At 33.8% G+C, this 16,193-nt stretch overlaps 1 protein-coding gene across 1 annotated transcript; it reads right to left on the bottom strand.

Annotated features, from left to right (window-relative positions):
* Positions 1-523: 523 nt before the first annotated feature.
* On the bottom strand, positions 524-8,187 carry LOC114273110 (F-box/kelch-repeat protein At3g06240). The gene is made up of 4 exons (XM_028214875.2): positions 6,816-8,187; positions 4,755-4,965; positions 3,455-3,771; positions 524-751 (listed from the first exon to the last, which is right to left on the bottom strand). Exons 1-3 carry the CDS (start codon positions 7,985-7,987, stop codon positions 3,460-3,462), a joined length of 1,695 nt encoding a protein of 564 aa, XP_028070676.2. The 5' UTR covers positions 7,988-8,187; the 3' UTR covers positions 524-751; positions 3,455-3,459.
* Positions 8,188-16,193: the final 8,006 nt, after the last annotated feature.

A 16,193-nucleotide genomic window follows, 5' to 3' on the forward strand; every position in this document is an offset into this window, starting at 1 on the left:
AATTTGGTAATTTACTTGAAATCCATAACATTTTCCTAACATCTTACATAATATTGTTTTTAATTAGTATATTTATTGATACACTAATTAGTATTTATGACATTACTCAAACGATTGTAATAATTCAATCTGATTTGATTTCAAATTTCATAAAACCAGTAATAGTTTGATCCTTGATTTACTCCTGCCAACCGTACTCACCCCTACTACCTTTGGCTAGTGGCAATTGTGGACTGCCAAATGGCCAACCTCCAACCACTGGTAAGTTTTCAATTACCTTCTTATCACCTCTAGCGAGCATCTAATAACTCACCAAACATGTTTCTTCATATTAGCTTTCAAAACATTTATGTACAAGAAATAAGATTTTGTTTCTGTTTTTTTGAAAAGAAAAAAAAAAAAAAAAAAAAACACTTATTTCATGTTTTATGTAATCAAAATACTGGGTTACTAAACAACAATATAGAGTTAAAGAGCTTAAAATGCCAGTTGCAAGAAACATTATAAGATGAAGCAAAAAATATATAATAAAAACAAAATTTTTATACTCCATAATCATTTTACTCCTAAAAATGATATTTCCACTGAACATAATTCAAAACAATACAAAGCCATTTCATCTGATGTGCCCCAAAAGAATCAGAATAACAGAGGTAGTTCTATTAGATAAAGACTGAGTCATATGTTTTGTCATCCACTGGGACATGCTTTGAATCCATTGAATATTTGAAATCATTCATCTTTGTTTTACCTGCATTATTTGCAATCTACAAAGTTAATGTACACAAACAGCATGAAAATCTATAATAAATATGCTTAATTTAAATGCTACTAAAAGCAAAACAGAGAGATCCATATATCAACAGATCATTTGAAAGTCAAAAAACAAATATATTATTCAAATGTGTTACATATAGCATTTGAACCAATTGTGTTCATCCCATTTGAAACAAACTATTTCTTTTCCTCAAAACAGTTGTTAGGTCAGGTAAGATCAATTTACTCATCAACAGATGATCTCATACCAACATTATCATTTTGGGGTTAGAGATGTGAGATTTATTAGTTGTACATTCAAATGCTAAACAACTCATTACAGAACACTTCGATCAGGTATACCAGAAAGCATCCATATGAAATTTTACAATACCTTGATATGTTGCTTTCACATCATTTGAGCACACCCCCACACACTTGCACTCTTAAGATTGATCTTCACTTTTAGTATATATATTATCATTTTGATTATTCATCACAATTAAGTTTTTGGGTTTGCTTTATTTGTGTTGAGTTTTAAATTTTTACCAACCCAATTCACCCTCTTCTTGGGTTGTCCACCAGGTTAAGAGATTCGACTCTTGATTTTGACTCAACTGTCTAAGAGTAAATTATAGCAACCATTGTTGGAAATTCTTATGCGGCAGACCAATTGACCACTACACCATTGCCATTGTTTAATGGCACCAACTACACCTATTGGAAGGTGAGATTGAAAATTTTCATTCAAACCATAGACTATAAGTTGTGAAGTGTCATAGTTATTGGCTCCGAAGTACCGTCCAACACCATCCATGGGCAAATCATGCCCAAGGAAGAACTTGAGTGGGAAAAGAACGACATGAAACTTGTTCAAAATCAATGTCGAGGCCATAAACCTCGTAACCTCATGGTTGTGGTGTCAGGAAAAGAATTGGGTTGGGTTGGGCTGGGAGGAGTTTTGGCATAGGATTCAACTGAAGGTAGGGCTAGGAGATAAGAGTCCATTTTTGGCATGATAAGTGGTGTGGGGATACTTCTTTAGAGTAGCTGTTTCCTTCGATGTTTGGGATTGCAAAAGATTCTGAGGTTATGGTGGGGGCGGTTCAAACGGGGCAAGGACAGGCGGTGGTTTGGAACGTGCGACAACATCGTGACGTTCAAGATTGGGAGGTAGATCAATTAGTGGAGCTATTGGATTTCTTATACAGGTTGCAAGCTGGGAGTGTAAGGGAGGATTCTATGGTTTGGGGCTGTCCAGGCTCTAAGGGGTTATTTTTTGTGTGTTTGTACTATGGTGTGCTTGTTCATGTTGATGCAGTTTCGTTTCCTCGAAAATGTGTCTGGGTGTTGGGCACGCCATCCAAGGTAGCTTTCTTTGTGTGGACGGCGACCTTAGGACGTATTCTGAAAATTGATAATCTGATTTATCATGGCCATATACTAGTGAATTGGTGTTTTTTGTGTTGTGGTGATACTGAGTCGGTAAACCATTTGCTCGTTCATTACCCAGTCACATCTTAGCTTTGGATGCTTATTGTGGCAATTTTTTTTTGGGGGCAAGGTTGGGAGAAGACGTCAAAAGGCATGGATGATTGCGTCTCACTGTTTAATGTGGCTTATTTGATTGGAGCATAACAGGTGTGTCTTCCAAGGAGTGTCTCATTTGATTTCTTGGCTTGGAGAAGCGGCTGTTTTTGGTATTATATAATTGGGTTACAACGTTGGCTGATCCATATGTTTTAACTTATGTAGATTTTGTGGACTTGATAGCTTAGCATTTTTTTGCTTGGGGGTTTGAATTTTGTAATTTTTTGTATCATCTTGATGCTTTTCTAATAAATTTGCTTATTTATCACCAAAAAAAAAAAAAAACCTCGTATATCATGCTTCAGATCATAATGAAGTCAATACAATCTCTACATGTGAATCAGCCAAAAAAATTTGGGATTATAAAGAGGTCACACATAATGGACAAATCAGGTTAAGGAATATAAGATTAGCATGCTTGTTCATGATTATAAGTTTTTCAAAAATAAATCTGGATATTTCTGAAATGTTTGAATTTGGTTCCCCAATTAAATTTCTTGGAATGGGCCAAAATTCCTGGGAACTTTCCATTATAATTAATTTGGTTGGGCAGCAGGGCTGATAAGTAATTATGTTCAGTTGGCGGTCTGCAAACTTTCAAGCAAACATCAAAAATTTTTTAATTGCTCCACTTTCTTTAGAACAATTTGGCAACCCAATCACCTTTTTGCTCTATAGACCAGTCCTTATTTTTAAAAAAAATATCTGACACTAACACCTCAAGCAACAATAACAACCCACCACTCCTACCACCATCAAGAGAAACCCATAAAACATACGCCAACAACAATGACAACATTTAAAAAAAAAAAACATCAAAACTAACATCTAGATGAGCTATTGAATAATTGTAGCAAATGTAAGACAACTAAAAGATGATACAAGTGTATCTATCCATGAAAGTATATACTACAACAAAACTCTGAGATAATTTTCCCAATAAGAAACACTTTATCTGAACTCTTCAACATATTGATTTTATCTAACAAGATATACTAAAAACATAGCGTATCCAACTTGAACAACACAAAACAAATGAACTCATAGCTATAGTCATAACCCAAATTACACAATTCAATAGAATTTTTTAGTAAGCTCTGGATTGTACCTGGATCATGGCTGTGCATTAGTAGAAGCCTGCACTGTAGGGATGAATGGTTTGCCATAGGTCTGCAATAATTGATCCTTCATCTCAGACAACTGCTTCAGCATTTCAGTACCTTCAGCCTTTATAAACTCTTCTGCCTCATGCCTCGTACAATCCTTGACTTGACCTGAGGAAGTGCAGCCATTCAAATCTTTGCCCTTGATGCCTACACCCCTGCCAAGGACACGACTGTGGCTCCGTTTCTCAGCAGCCACATCACAATCATTCACTGCGGAACTTTGAGAAGTGGCAGTGAGCCTTGTCGAATCGATTTGTTCCTGAAAAAATATATTAGAAACATCAAAAATATCACACAATGACTGATGAAAGCAGAAAATTGAATAATTATATTGATTTATTATGTAGGCAAAGCAAAGTCACATTCCTTTAATGTTAATCCCTACTATTTATGCTTAATTGTGTTCTAGAGTTTAATTTACATTATCAGGATTAATTAAAGTGGAGTTCATGAGAAAAAGGTGGGCCTGACTCTTGGAAACACAATTTGCCTGGCTTAGATGAAAACTAAGCCAAGTGAAGAGAGGATATCATTTCAATGTGTGGGCCCAGCTTTAGATACACAGTGTCGGCATGAATTAAAAGTATTCTTGGCCCAATGAGAAAAAAAAGAGGAAAAAGGCTTCAGCATTTACTCTTTTGGCAAAGGCCATGGTGGGCCAGCATCAATGGCAATAGTGTCTCCGCTGCGTGATCAACACACACATCGTAACAAAAGAGACCACATGTTGATCAGAAAAATATATATATACGGTGGCCGAGCACTCCAGCTGTGAGCCACTGGCACTTCATCACTCATGAGACCCTAAGTCATATGAATTAGTAATTTGACTCTTTAACATGCTTCGGGCCATGTTCAAAATGGTTCAGTTCATATGAAGTAGCAATTTGACTCTTTACTACATTACTCTCCATAACTTGCAACTAAACACCGTAGTAATCACCATTACATGCAAGAAAAAACTCACAAAATAATAAAAAAAAATTTTTTTTTTCAACATCCCAAACAAGTTTTGAGCGACATCGTTTCCTACAAATATGTTTCTCTAGCATCCAAGTGTTAATCCCACTCATTCTGCAAAAACAAAATGTTAATGCCAATTCCATACTATTCGCGCAAGTGGATAGTTTTTTCTAAGGTACCTTAATACCCATTATCATGAACCTACTTTTCTTGTATATCCATTAGTTAACTTGTCATAAAAAATATCCATAAATAAAATGGAAGTTGTAAGAAACTTACATTGCTTGAAAAATCAATGGGTTGCACTTGCGAAAAAATAGTCTGGAATTTGGCATAGACCTCAGCCTGTCGTTGAGGCCCCATTCTTGCTACAGCCTCTTTTGCTTCCTTTACATTTTCCTTTATCTCTTTTAAACAGAGGTCAATTTCATTTCTCCGCCTTTGAATATCAGTCTTAAGTGCCTCTATTCGTGCTTTAGAACCTTGGTCCCTATAAACCACAAAATTAAATTCACAAGTTATCAATTCATATTGATAAAAATTCCATCAACTTGATAACAATTCCATAGCCAGGTGTGAAAATCAACATGTCAATCTAACCTTCGCCAAGAAACAAATACGAACATGGATATATAACCATACATTAGTGACTACTGTTCCATTTATCACCACATTCACTAACAGTTGTATTTACTTGTTTACTTTTTGATAAATAAAATTTTAAATTCTTGTGTTTAATTTAAGGTAATGAGAGGCATCATTAGGATTGGAGTGTGGTTTGTAGTTTATTTTGTCATAATTGTTCTTTTGCTGGTTTTTGTCTCATAGTTTAACCATTATTAGGTAGGACTTCTTATCAATCAACAATGTATGTAATTATCCTTTCATATTAATAAAATTTGTCTTCCTTCTTCTTTTTATAAGAAACAAACTTTTAGTCAATAAAGGAAAAGGTGATAAACAATTTTGTTGGACAAACCATTCAATTATGTTACCAGAAAACACTAATACCTTAGCGAATTATGTATTGGTAGGTACACATGTTCCGAAACATGGTAGACTTCCATTCCAAAAAGATAAATTTAGTGATCCGAAATAATGGCTTCGTTTGGGAAGTTGCTATTTTAGTAGGCTATTTTAGTTTTTGGCTATTTTAGTAGGCTAAAATTTTTGTGTTTGGGAAGATGATTGGATTTTTTTGTGGTTGGATGTGATGTTTGTGAGAGAAAAAGTGAAATGATTATGGGTTTGATGTGATATTTTGTCTTATTAACTATTTTAGCCTATTTTGTCTTTTTGTGAATTTTAGCCTAAACTAAGCTATTTTTTTTCTTGCCAAACACCCCCAATGTCAAAAATTATTTCTAATATATTTCCTTAAATGTTATCTTTTATGAGAGAAAAAAATCAAATATAATGAACATAAATCTAAGGTGAGTTAAGATTTGATAAGAAAAAAAACATCAAAAAATCAAAAAATATATATATATATATAATTATTTATTAGATGCCTAATAGTTAAAAGAAATTTACTCTAGAAGTGCCCTTAAATTCTTAAGCGTAATATATACAAATTTATCCCTATCATTCCACATTTTAGAACATGTAGCATACCACGTTCCCATTCCCGTTCGACGTACCGAAATGATCCACGTTCCAAGTAACATAAGTCCAATGATATAAATGAAATAAAGATAAGAAATAAATTCCACAAACAAAAATTACAAAGAAAGGATAATATCGAAATTTCTTAGTGGCCAAAGCTTGCAATGAAGCTACAAACTTAACCCTCTCCCATAAATACTGCACTTTCTCATCTTTATCTTCAAAGATTTTGTTGCTTCCCCAAATCATCCTACAAACAGCCGCAATCACACACAACCAAAGAGTACAGGGCCTTTTGCCAAAAAGAAAATAATGGAATATAATATGGCATGTATAAGAAACAAGGTACCACAAGGTAATTACATCATGTCAAAAGGTAATCTTAGCAAGTCTTACCAGAATGAAAAGACTCAAAGCCATCTCCAGATTGAATATGGATTAGATGTTACAAGTTCAGCATATAAAAACTGTAACTACATAACATCAACACAATCTATTTTCCACCATTTTTTACTAGCTAATATTTAATCACATTATCAATCACTACTACCACAAAACAGTATTGAACAATGCTAACCAGTCTTCATAGCATCCCAGAACAATTTAACATCCAAAACCAGAATATTAAGATTTGACATATAGGCAGGCAACCAAGTCTAGTGGTATATTTATACTATGAGTAAGATAAAACTGGGAAAAGTATAATTTGAAATTTGAGTTGAATCAAGCTTTTACCTGTCTGTCCTCTTCCTGCTCACTCGCCTTCTAGAAAATGCATCATTTGGTTTGTTGAGTAAGATTAGGTTCTCCTCGTAAGTATCAACAACAAAATGGTTTGAAGTAGCATAAATTCCCAAATTCTTAGTTTGTTGGCTCGAAGGGTCATATGAAGAAAGCACCCAGTCACTTGGTGTTTTTGTCTCCAATAATATATGACCATTATTCCGTATACCTAACACCTGTGTAATTCCTCTGCTTAGATCAATTGTGAACTGCTTATACAAAGAATCAACTACACCGTACTTTTTCATTATCCAAATGGAACAAGACTTGTACGCAGCACTATCTTCGTAACATAACAGAGAAAGCAATCCCCCGAATACTGAAGCCCGGACCTCAGTTCTCGGGCCTACAACGCCATCTGGTAACATCATCGTTTGAAACACCTCATCACACAAATCAAACGACAAAATCAACGGATCATTGGATTTCTTCATTTTCGCAGCAAAATGAACAGCCCCTTCTAAATAAGCAGCGAATCGGCCTGAATAATCTATAGTAATCCCATCCAGATAAGAGTTTCTCCCCGTGCTAGACGTTTTCCAGGAGCCCGCATTAAGGGAGTACACCTCAATGAGTGTAGTTGGCTTCTGATTGGGCAATTTGGTTGGATAAAAGTCCACTATTCTAACCAATTTATAATCGTTGGTCCGTGGATCAAATCCAAACCCATGAGAATGCATAGAGGTCTTGACAGTAGGCTTGGGCATAGCCATGGACTTTCTAATAGATGGGTTCCAAAGAAAATACCGATCTTGTTCGTGAAGACAAAACAAACCTTTTACAGACCCAATTGCTAAAAAAAAGTGGAGACGACGACTCTTTATTGGGAATTCAAGTTCTTTATATTCATCAAATGAGTCTTCGGAATCAATAAATAGTTTGTAGTGCTCTGTTCTGGTATGGGTAGTGGATACGCATTGCCTAACTATCATGAGTGGGAGATTATCATAGCTGTTTTTGTATGTATTGGAAGTGAGTGAGTGAGTGAGGTGGGTATTGATGAAATTAGGGTTTGTGATGAGAGAGCACCAGGATTTGGAAACAGACCTGAATTTGATTAGGGATTTGGCGGGTAGTCTCTGGAGGATTTCAACCATGATTTCGTCTGGAAAAAAGTCTGACATAGCTATAGGCAAGCAAATCTCCTTTTCTTCTTGTTGTTGTTGTTGTTATAGGGCTTGAGTTCAGGTCCCAAACATTAGGGTGGGATTAGTGTTGTTGTTATAGGGCTTGTTATAGGGATTGGTGTTCTTTGGAATATGAAACAATTAAAGACGGAGTCACCGGGAAGCTCGACCCACCCAGGATCGCAATGGATAACATGAAGTCGCAATCTAATACATTGGTTTTTTTTTGTTTTTTTTTTATCTATTGGATAAAGTAATTGATATTCTTTAAATATTTACAGGGAATGAATTGGGAATGGCTACTTACTAATTTTTTCATTTTTTTTTTTTTTTTTTTTTTTAAGATTCACAATCAAAACTACATATACATTCAATCTTTTTATTTATTTATTTATTTTTTTTTAAGGTTCACAACCATTTTTTTTTAAAAATTTTAAGATTCACAACCAAACCTAAATATACATCCAATCTTTTTTTTTTTTTAAGGTTCACAACCATTTTTTTTTTTAATTTTTAAGATTCGCAACCAAAGCTAAATATACATTCAATCTTTTTTCTTTTGTTTTTTTTTTAATTTTTTTTTTAGGTTCACAACCATTTTTTTTTTTAAGATTCACAATCAAAGCTAAATATACATTCAATCTTATTTTATTTTATTTGTCTCAACAATAAAATCGAATACACATTAATTAAAATTGTCACATTATTCTTGTCAAATTTTATGCATATCTAGAATTTTTTAAATTTATTTAAAAAAATTAAGGACGCTGTCTAGTACAAGTTTCGGTTTGCTTTTCTATGTTATTTTATTTTGTTATGTATTGTAATTTTCATAATGGTTTGCTTGTTCTGAAATTTCAATTAACGAGTATGAATCTATTTATTTTATGTTATCACACAATTTATACAATATATATATATATATGAATGTATTTGAAAAATAAGGAAATTGTAGATAATCGAAACAATCATGAGTCGTGATTGGTTAGAAATGATGGGTACAAAGATTTATTTGCTTGGAAAAACAAAAAAGGGATACAAAGTCTTACTAAATAATTTTTTTAAAAATAAAAGAATTTTTCTTAGTTATAAACAGATTTAACTGAAATTAGTTTGCTTCCCAATGTTATGCTTCATTTATTTAGATAGAAAATATTTTTTAATGAAAAATATTTTTTATAAAAAAAATTAAAAATATATTTTTTTATATTTGGTGGTGGTGGTGATGGAACGAAGGTAAAAGTAGAGATTGTGACATAGTGGTGGGGTGATGGTGGCAGTGATGATGGTAGTGGCTATGGCAATGGTAGTGTGATAGTGAAAGTGAGAATAGTGGTGATGGCGTTGTGAAATTAGTAAAAATTTAATTGAAAAAACATTTTTTATTTTTTAAAAGTAACAAACAACAAAATTCGTGGAGGACTAAAGGAAGAAGATGGATGATGGATTGGGTGTAGTAAAACAGAGATATCTTAAAATGAGTGGTTCAGATTTGTTAAAAGGTATAATTAGATTTTGGATAAATTAAAATGAATAGTTCAAATTTGCTAAGAGAAAGATGGTTTAATGTCTAAAATGTCCGTGGCTAAGAGATCAACAAACAATTCCTTGTTTATGCCATGATGCAATTTAATATGGGTCTTATAACACTTTCTTCAAATAGGTTCTTTCACATTTTATTTCTTCAAACAGGCTCTTATAACATTGTAATCAGGTTCTTATAACATGTAGGAGAGAGAGTGAGAGTGAGAGTGAGAGTGAGAGTGAGAGAGAGATGGTTGTAATTTTTTTTTTAATCTTCCACGTTCTTCCACATTTTTTTTTTCAATTACCAAAACTTATTTGATTGTCTCAAAATTATATATTTGATTATTATAAAAAAAAACTTTTTAATTAATTAATTAATTAATGTGTATTTGATTTTGTAGTGAACCTTAAAAAAAAAAAAAATTGTTAACATTAAATATATTAAAAAAGAAAGAAAAAAATTTGAAGGTCTATTTAGCTAAAAAAAAAAAAAAAGTTGTTAACATTAAATATATAAAAAAGAAAAAAAAATATTGAAAGTATATTTAGCTTTTGTTGCGAACCTTTAAAAAAAAAAAAAGAGTAAAAGTTGTTAACATTAAATATATTAAAAAAGAAAGAAAAAAGATTGAAGGTATATTTAGCTTTTGTTGTGAACCTTAAAAAAAATGAAAGTGGTTGTCAACATTAGATATAAAAAATAAAAATAAAATAAAAATGGGGATTAAAGTGGGTTGGGAAAAATCCAAACCCATTAAGAAATGGGGAGGGTGGTACCCATGGGGAATGGGGAATGAGGAAAATTTATTATAGGGGAATGGGGAATTAATATCCACCCCATTAACCCCTATTGCCATCCCTAGCTCGACCGCTCTCTTGTCAACGACGAAAATCTATACTATCTATATTATGCCATCTCCGACGGTTCACTAATTCCAACATTAAATTTAAATTTGGTAAAAAAAAATTACTTTTTATGCTTCAACGGTTGTACCAAAACAGTATTAAATTGAGAAAATATCAAACGTTTCACAAAACTGAAGACTGCTCGCTCCTTTTACCAATTCATTGTGCATAGCCGTTAAAGCAGAAATTTGTGAAAATTTTACACATGGTCGACCACCCGGTTGACCAACCGGTCGACCAGCTCATGCAAAAATTGGCCTGCGAACTGGTTCAAATGGTTCAAATTACTGGTTCAAACGATTCAAAAAAAATTTGAACCAGTCGACCCACCAGATATCCTTTCCTTTTTTGACGCACACTACAGTAACCATAACCATTGAAGCAACGCGTATCATATCAAGAAAATCAACTTTTTTTTACTCAGATTTGGTGAAAATTTTGCTAAACCATTGGAGATGCTCTTAAGGGGTGGTTTGGGATGATCTAAATAAGTGTATTTTTTTACTTTTTATGAAATATGGATTGGGTATGGGTTGGGTTTGAAATGATGTATTAGAGAGGTGATGTGACTTAAATAAGATGATGTTACTTAAATAAAATAGTGACTTTTTGACTTTTTTAGATCATGCCAAACAAGGCCTAAGTATATTATTATCTATATTAAACAAAAGGGGATTTTTAACCCAAGATCTGTGGGAGTTTCAATATCTCAATTTGAATTTTTTAAATTTTTTATTAAAGAAAAAAACTTAGCATTTATTGATTTGGTCAAAATTTTCTGATCAACATTTATTAATTTTTTTTCAATCTACATGTCTTTCCATATGCCTGCATTTATTGATTTAGTCAAAATTCACTAATCAGCATTTAAAATCCCCCCATACAAATAATTATAGATACCATTTTAAACTTCTCCCATACACTATGATTAGTGATAATATTATTAAATTATTTTTCTAAAAAATCTTAAAAAACATAATTAATATATTAAAAAAATCTAAAATAAATATAAATATTTATAATTATCTCGTACATAGCACGTGTGATAGACTAGTATTTTGAAAACGAAAATGGAAAAGGAAGTCGTTTCCCTCGCTAATGAAAATCAAATTTTTCAATGTATGATTGCATCTAATACGCCAATTATGGGCTCGTTTGGCATAAATTTTTTTGGTTTTTTTTTTAGTCCAAATAATAATAATAATAATAATAATAATAATAATAAGTTTTTTAGTCTAATAAGACAAAACGTTACATCTAACCTATAATCATTATATTTTTTCTCTTACAAAAGTCAAAAGTGTCTTTTGGGAAGCAAAAAAAAAATTAGTTTTTAGCTTTTTTTCCATTTTTGGTCACATCACCTCTCACATTTTTTACCCACAAAAAGACAAAATAGGCTAAAAAAATCAAAAAAAATTAGCTTTTTCCCAACTTTCCAAAACACCACAAAAAAATGCCAAAAAATCCATCTCAAACAAGGTTTTTTAGTCTCAGGTTAAAATAGCTAAAAAACCAACCTACATCCCAAGTGAACTCTATATTTCATAGTTTGATATGCAATTTTATAATTATAGATTTGATTTAAAAATAAGTGAATCATATTTTATAATTTCATATGTCATTTTATAATTATAAATCTGATTTATAATTAAAACAGACTGTTTAAATGAAAAATGATTTGTAGCTCGAAATAAAGAGCTTGAATGGCCCGGATAAAAAGCAAGGTCTATCCTTTGTCCTTAGATTCCAATATAATCACTCTCTACTCACTCTCCAAAATATCATCTCTCTCTCCAAAAGCATTTGACCCCTCAATCTGTTCGAAATCCTTTCATCCGATCCTTTCATCCTTTATCCCTATGTGAAACATCCGACTCTCTTCAGACTCCAAAATATCATCTCTCTCTACTCACTCCAAAAGCATTCGACCCCTTAATCTGTTCGAAATCCTCTCATCCGATCTTCTCATCTTTCATCCCTCTGTAAAACATCAAACTCTGTGAACGAATAGAGATAGATCTTGAGCTACGGGTGTCGACTTAGGTAACGGTGATGTCGGACGCAATCTGTGTTGGCTACCATAAAGTCGTATAACGATGCCGGAACAAAAGGTAAACCCAAAATCGCAAAAAAAAAAAAATTGAAGTTTATATGTTGGGTTTATGTGTTGGCTTCAATTTTCAAACAAATTCATCGCAGCAGACTGTCTATAGTTGTATTTTGTTTGTAATTTGTGTTAGGGTTTTGGTTTTGCCTTGAATTTTTAGAACATGTTTTTCGGCCTTATGAATTAATGAATGTTAGGGTTATGATTGTTAGGGTTTGGGCATTATGGGTTTTGCCTTCAATTGTTTTTTGTTATGTTGATTTTGAGTTCTTTACCTGTAGACACCCCATTTTTTACAACCCTTACGACTTGACCGTCCTCGCATGTACACCCGATGATGAGTCTATTTGCACGCCAAGTGCTCGAAGTCCTCAGCAGAATATCACAACTTTGAGCCTTTCAAACCTTGCGTCTTTTTTGTCTCATTTTTGGACCATGCCTTGGTCTTTTCAGCTTGCAATCTCTGGTGGCCTGCCGGTCATCCCTAGAGTCTGCCCGTTATCAATTTTGGTTTGCCGGCCACTGATGTAGCTTTCTGGCCACCAGTGTTTTCTGTAAATATTTTATGCCAGCTGTTTGCACAGATGCATGCATCTGTCCACACATGTAGGGCTGGATCTCCTTGAGGGAATTTCATGTTTTCTATATATAAAGATCCCTTCTCGCTTGTAGCAAGGTTAGAAAATTTTGAACTCAAAAATTTTTCTCTCTCTCTAGCATTTCTCTACATTTAGCCTCCAATTCCTTAGCTTTTGCCTATACATCCTTAACCAAATCTTCTCATCTTTGAGCTGAGGTGTTCTTGAGCTTGGTTTGAGCTCTAGAGGGTGTACTTGCTTGGTTTTACAGCTTGGAATTGTTCTTCTCTTCAATAAGTATAATATTTACTTTATTAGCTTGGTTTGCATACTTGTTTTTCTATCTTTTTCCCACTGTTTTTAGCCTGTTTTTGGGCTATAAAAACTCTGTCTTTGTGGGCTGAAATTTTTGGTTTTAGGCCATTTAAGGTAGGGGTGGTTCACCATTCTTTGTACCTTGTTTGTAAGGCCTTTCCACTAGTGTTTCCCACTTTCAAACTATCTTTTTCCAAACTTTTAAATACTGATTTTTAGAACTTTTTCAGTGGTGAAAATAATGTTTTGAAGTCCAAATTTGGAAGGGTTAGCCTCCCCTTCTTGTGTCTTGTTTACTAGTTTAGTTGGTGCCATGTGTTAGCTTATTTTTCTAGCTTGTTTTAGCTTAAATCTAGCATGTTTTAGCCTCTGATTTGGACAGTTTTAACTTTGTTTTGGGTTGGTTAAGTCATTTGAGTCTTGTTTTGCATGTTTCTAGTGTAATAGCCCTCACAAGCTTGGGGTTTTAGGCCTTTAGACACCACTTGTTTGAGTTGATTGCATTCTTTTTGTGTTTTTTTCCACTTAATTTCAGCACTAATAATCTCTGCAACATCATTCCTTTCTTGGCTTTAAATTTTTCTTTGAAAGTGGTTTTCAAGTCACTTGCTTGCCTATGACAACCCTCACGACTGATTAGTGCTAATCTATGATTAAGCATGTTAAGTGACTGATTGACTGAAATTCTGAACTGATTGATTGAGTGTATTAGTTTAAACGCATTTCTATATGTTTTACTGTTAATTGATCTGTTCATATTTTATCTTTGAACTGTAAATTGAAGGCCTTATCGGTGACCGAACCAGAAATTGATTAGTGTTCCATGTTAATTAGAATTTATGAGATTTTATGGTATGTTTAATTGAAATTTGATTTGGTATGATTAAATTAGATTAAAAAGTTGTACTACATCAATTTGAGTTATTTACCAAATTGCCATTAGTGGATAATGCTAGGCCATCTTTTAGTCTTGTTTCACCTAGGCTTGGCATCACATTTCTTCAGCCTTTTCTTGAGCCTAAACAGATTAGAGAGAGAGAGAGAGAGAGTTAGGAGAACTTTGGTTTCATTTAGAGAATTACTTGGAGAACTTGAAGAATTGAAGAGAGATTGCCTATTTGAGCTTCTAGCCTTGTAATTGAGGACCTAAGGTAGGAGAATCACCCTCTTGAACTTGTATTTAAGTTGTATCTTGCATGTTTCATGGAAGATTAGAGTTTTAAAGTCAAGAATTGGTTTAAATGTTGAATTGAAGCTTAAATCCATACATGCATGTTTACATTGTTGAGTTTTGAGTTGATTTCATGGAAATCTTCACATGCATGTCCATATTCTAGCTTTGGTCCATGATTTAAGTATGTTTTTGGAAGGATTGACTCATTTGCTCTTGTATTAGAAGCTTTGAAGTTGATTAAATTCATGCATGTTCATACACATCATGTTCTTAAAGTTTTGTTTGGAAATGGCTTCAATTGAACTACCTTTGGGCTTTGATTTTGCAAATTGATCTTGGAAACATGTCATATTATGAGTTCTAAAGTGTTTTCCAGAAAATTAGCCCAAAAGGACCGGATTTGATGCTTTAAAAGTTGATTTTGAGCTTGGAGGTTCAATCTGGAAATTCCAGATTTTGGACCCACGCTCAAGCGTAAGACTTCACGCTCGAGCGTACACTCTGAATACATGCATCCAGCTCGAGCGGGGAAAGTAACGCTCGAGCGTGAAATGCGCGTATGCAGTACTTTGCATGTGTTTACAGTCCGCTTGAGCGAGGGAATACACGCTCAAGCGAGGACTTGTGTCTCACACTCGAGCGTGGATCAAGCGCCCATCGAGCGTGATTTTTGTGCATCCAGTATTTTTACTATAGTTTACAGTCCGCTTGAGCGAAGGAAGTCATGCTCGAGCGGAGATCCTTTATCTGCATGTCCGCTCGAGCGTAGAAATCCACGCTCGAGCGAGACCCCTGTTTTCTGAAAATTTTGAAAAGTATTTTAAAGTACATCTTTGCATCCTTTTTCCATCCTAGGCATTCCTAGGCCATGTTTAAGGTATCTTAATGAGGATATTGATGTAAAACCACACCGAGTCAAGATAGAGACTAAGTTATTATTTCCTAAACGTACAACTTAGTGTGTGTTCATCTTGTAACTGTGTAGTGTTGGCATCCGAGGACGCTCTAGCCTATCTGTAGCCCAGTGCTCTGTGAGTAACAATGTTGTAAAGATATATTCAATCATGAATATTTTCTGAATGATTAACTGTACTGCTTTCTGAAATGATATTTCTTATTGAATGAATGTTTGTCCTTTTTGGGAACTGTATTCGTGGCATCCATAGCAATTTACTGTTACTGTACTGTACTGCTACTGTCACAGAGATCTCTGTCGGTTCTCAAGTTGGAACCACTACTGTTTACTGTTATGATGGCCATCAACTGATTGTTCGGTCTATTAAGACCTACTGTATTGTTTGCTATTGAATGTACCACTTATGACTGCTATGATCGAATAACTGATATACTGTTCAAATGACTGTTTTAAATACTGAAAGGACATTCATTCCTAACCTCTTTACGCATATGTTATTCACTGAGCTTTAGCTCACTATTTATATATATATATATATATATATATATGTAGGTGTCCAGGCACCGGATCGGAGCTAGGAGCGTTGGGTTAAACTCCTTTTTTGTCAAGCCAACCAACGTGTCTCACTGCGAGGTTCCAAGCCTGACCAAGTTAAGGCTGTTCTGGGGTGTCTTAGT

Source organism: Camellia sinensis, chromosome 15 (genome assembly GCF_055761805.1).
Source record: "Camellia sinensis isolate YWXY chromosome 15, ASM5576180v1, whole genome shotgun sequence".
NCBI classification, from domain to species: domain Eukaryota; kingdom Viridiplantae; phylum Streptophyta; class Magnoliopsida; order Ericales; family Theaceae; genus Camellia; species Camellia sinensis.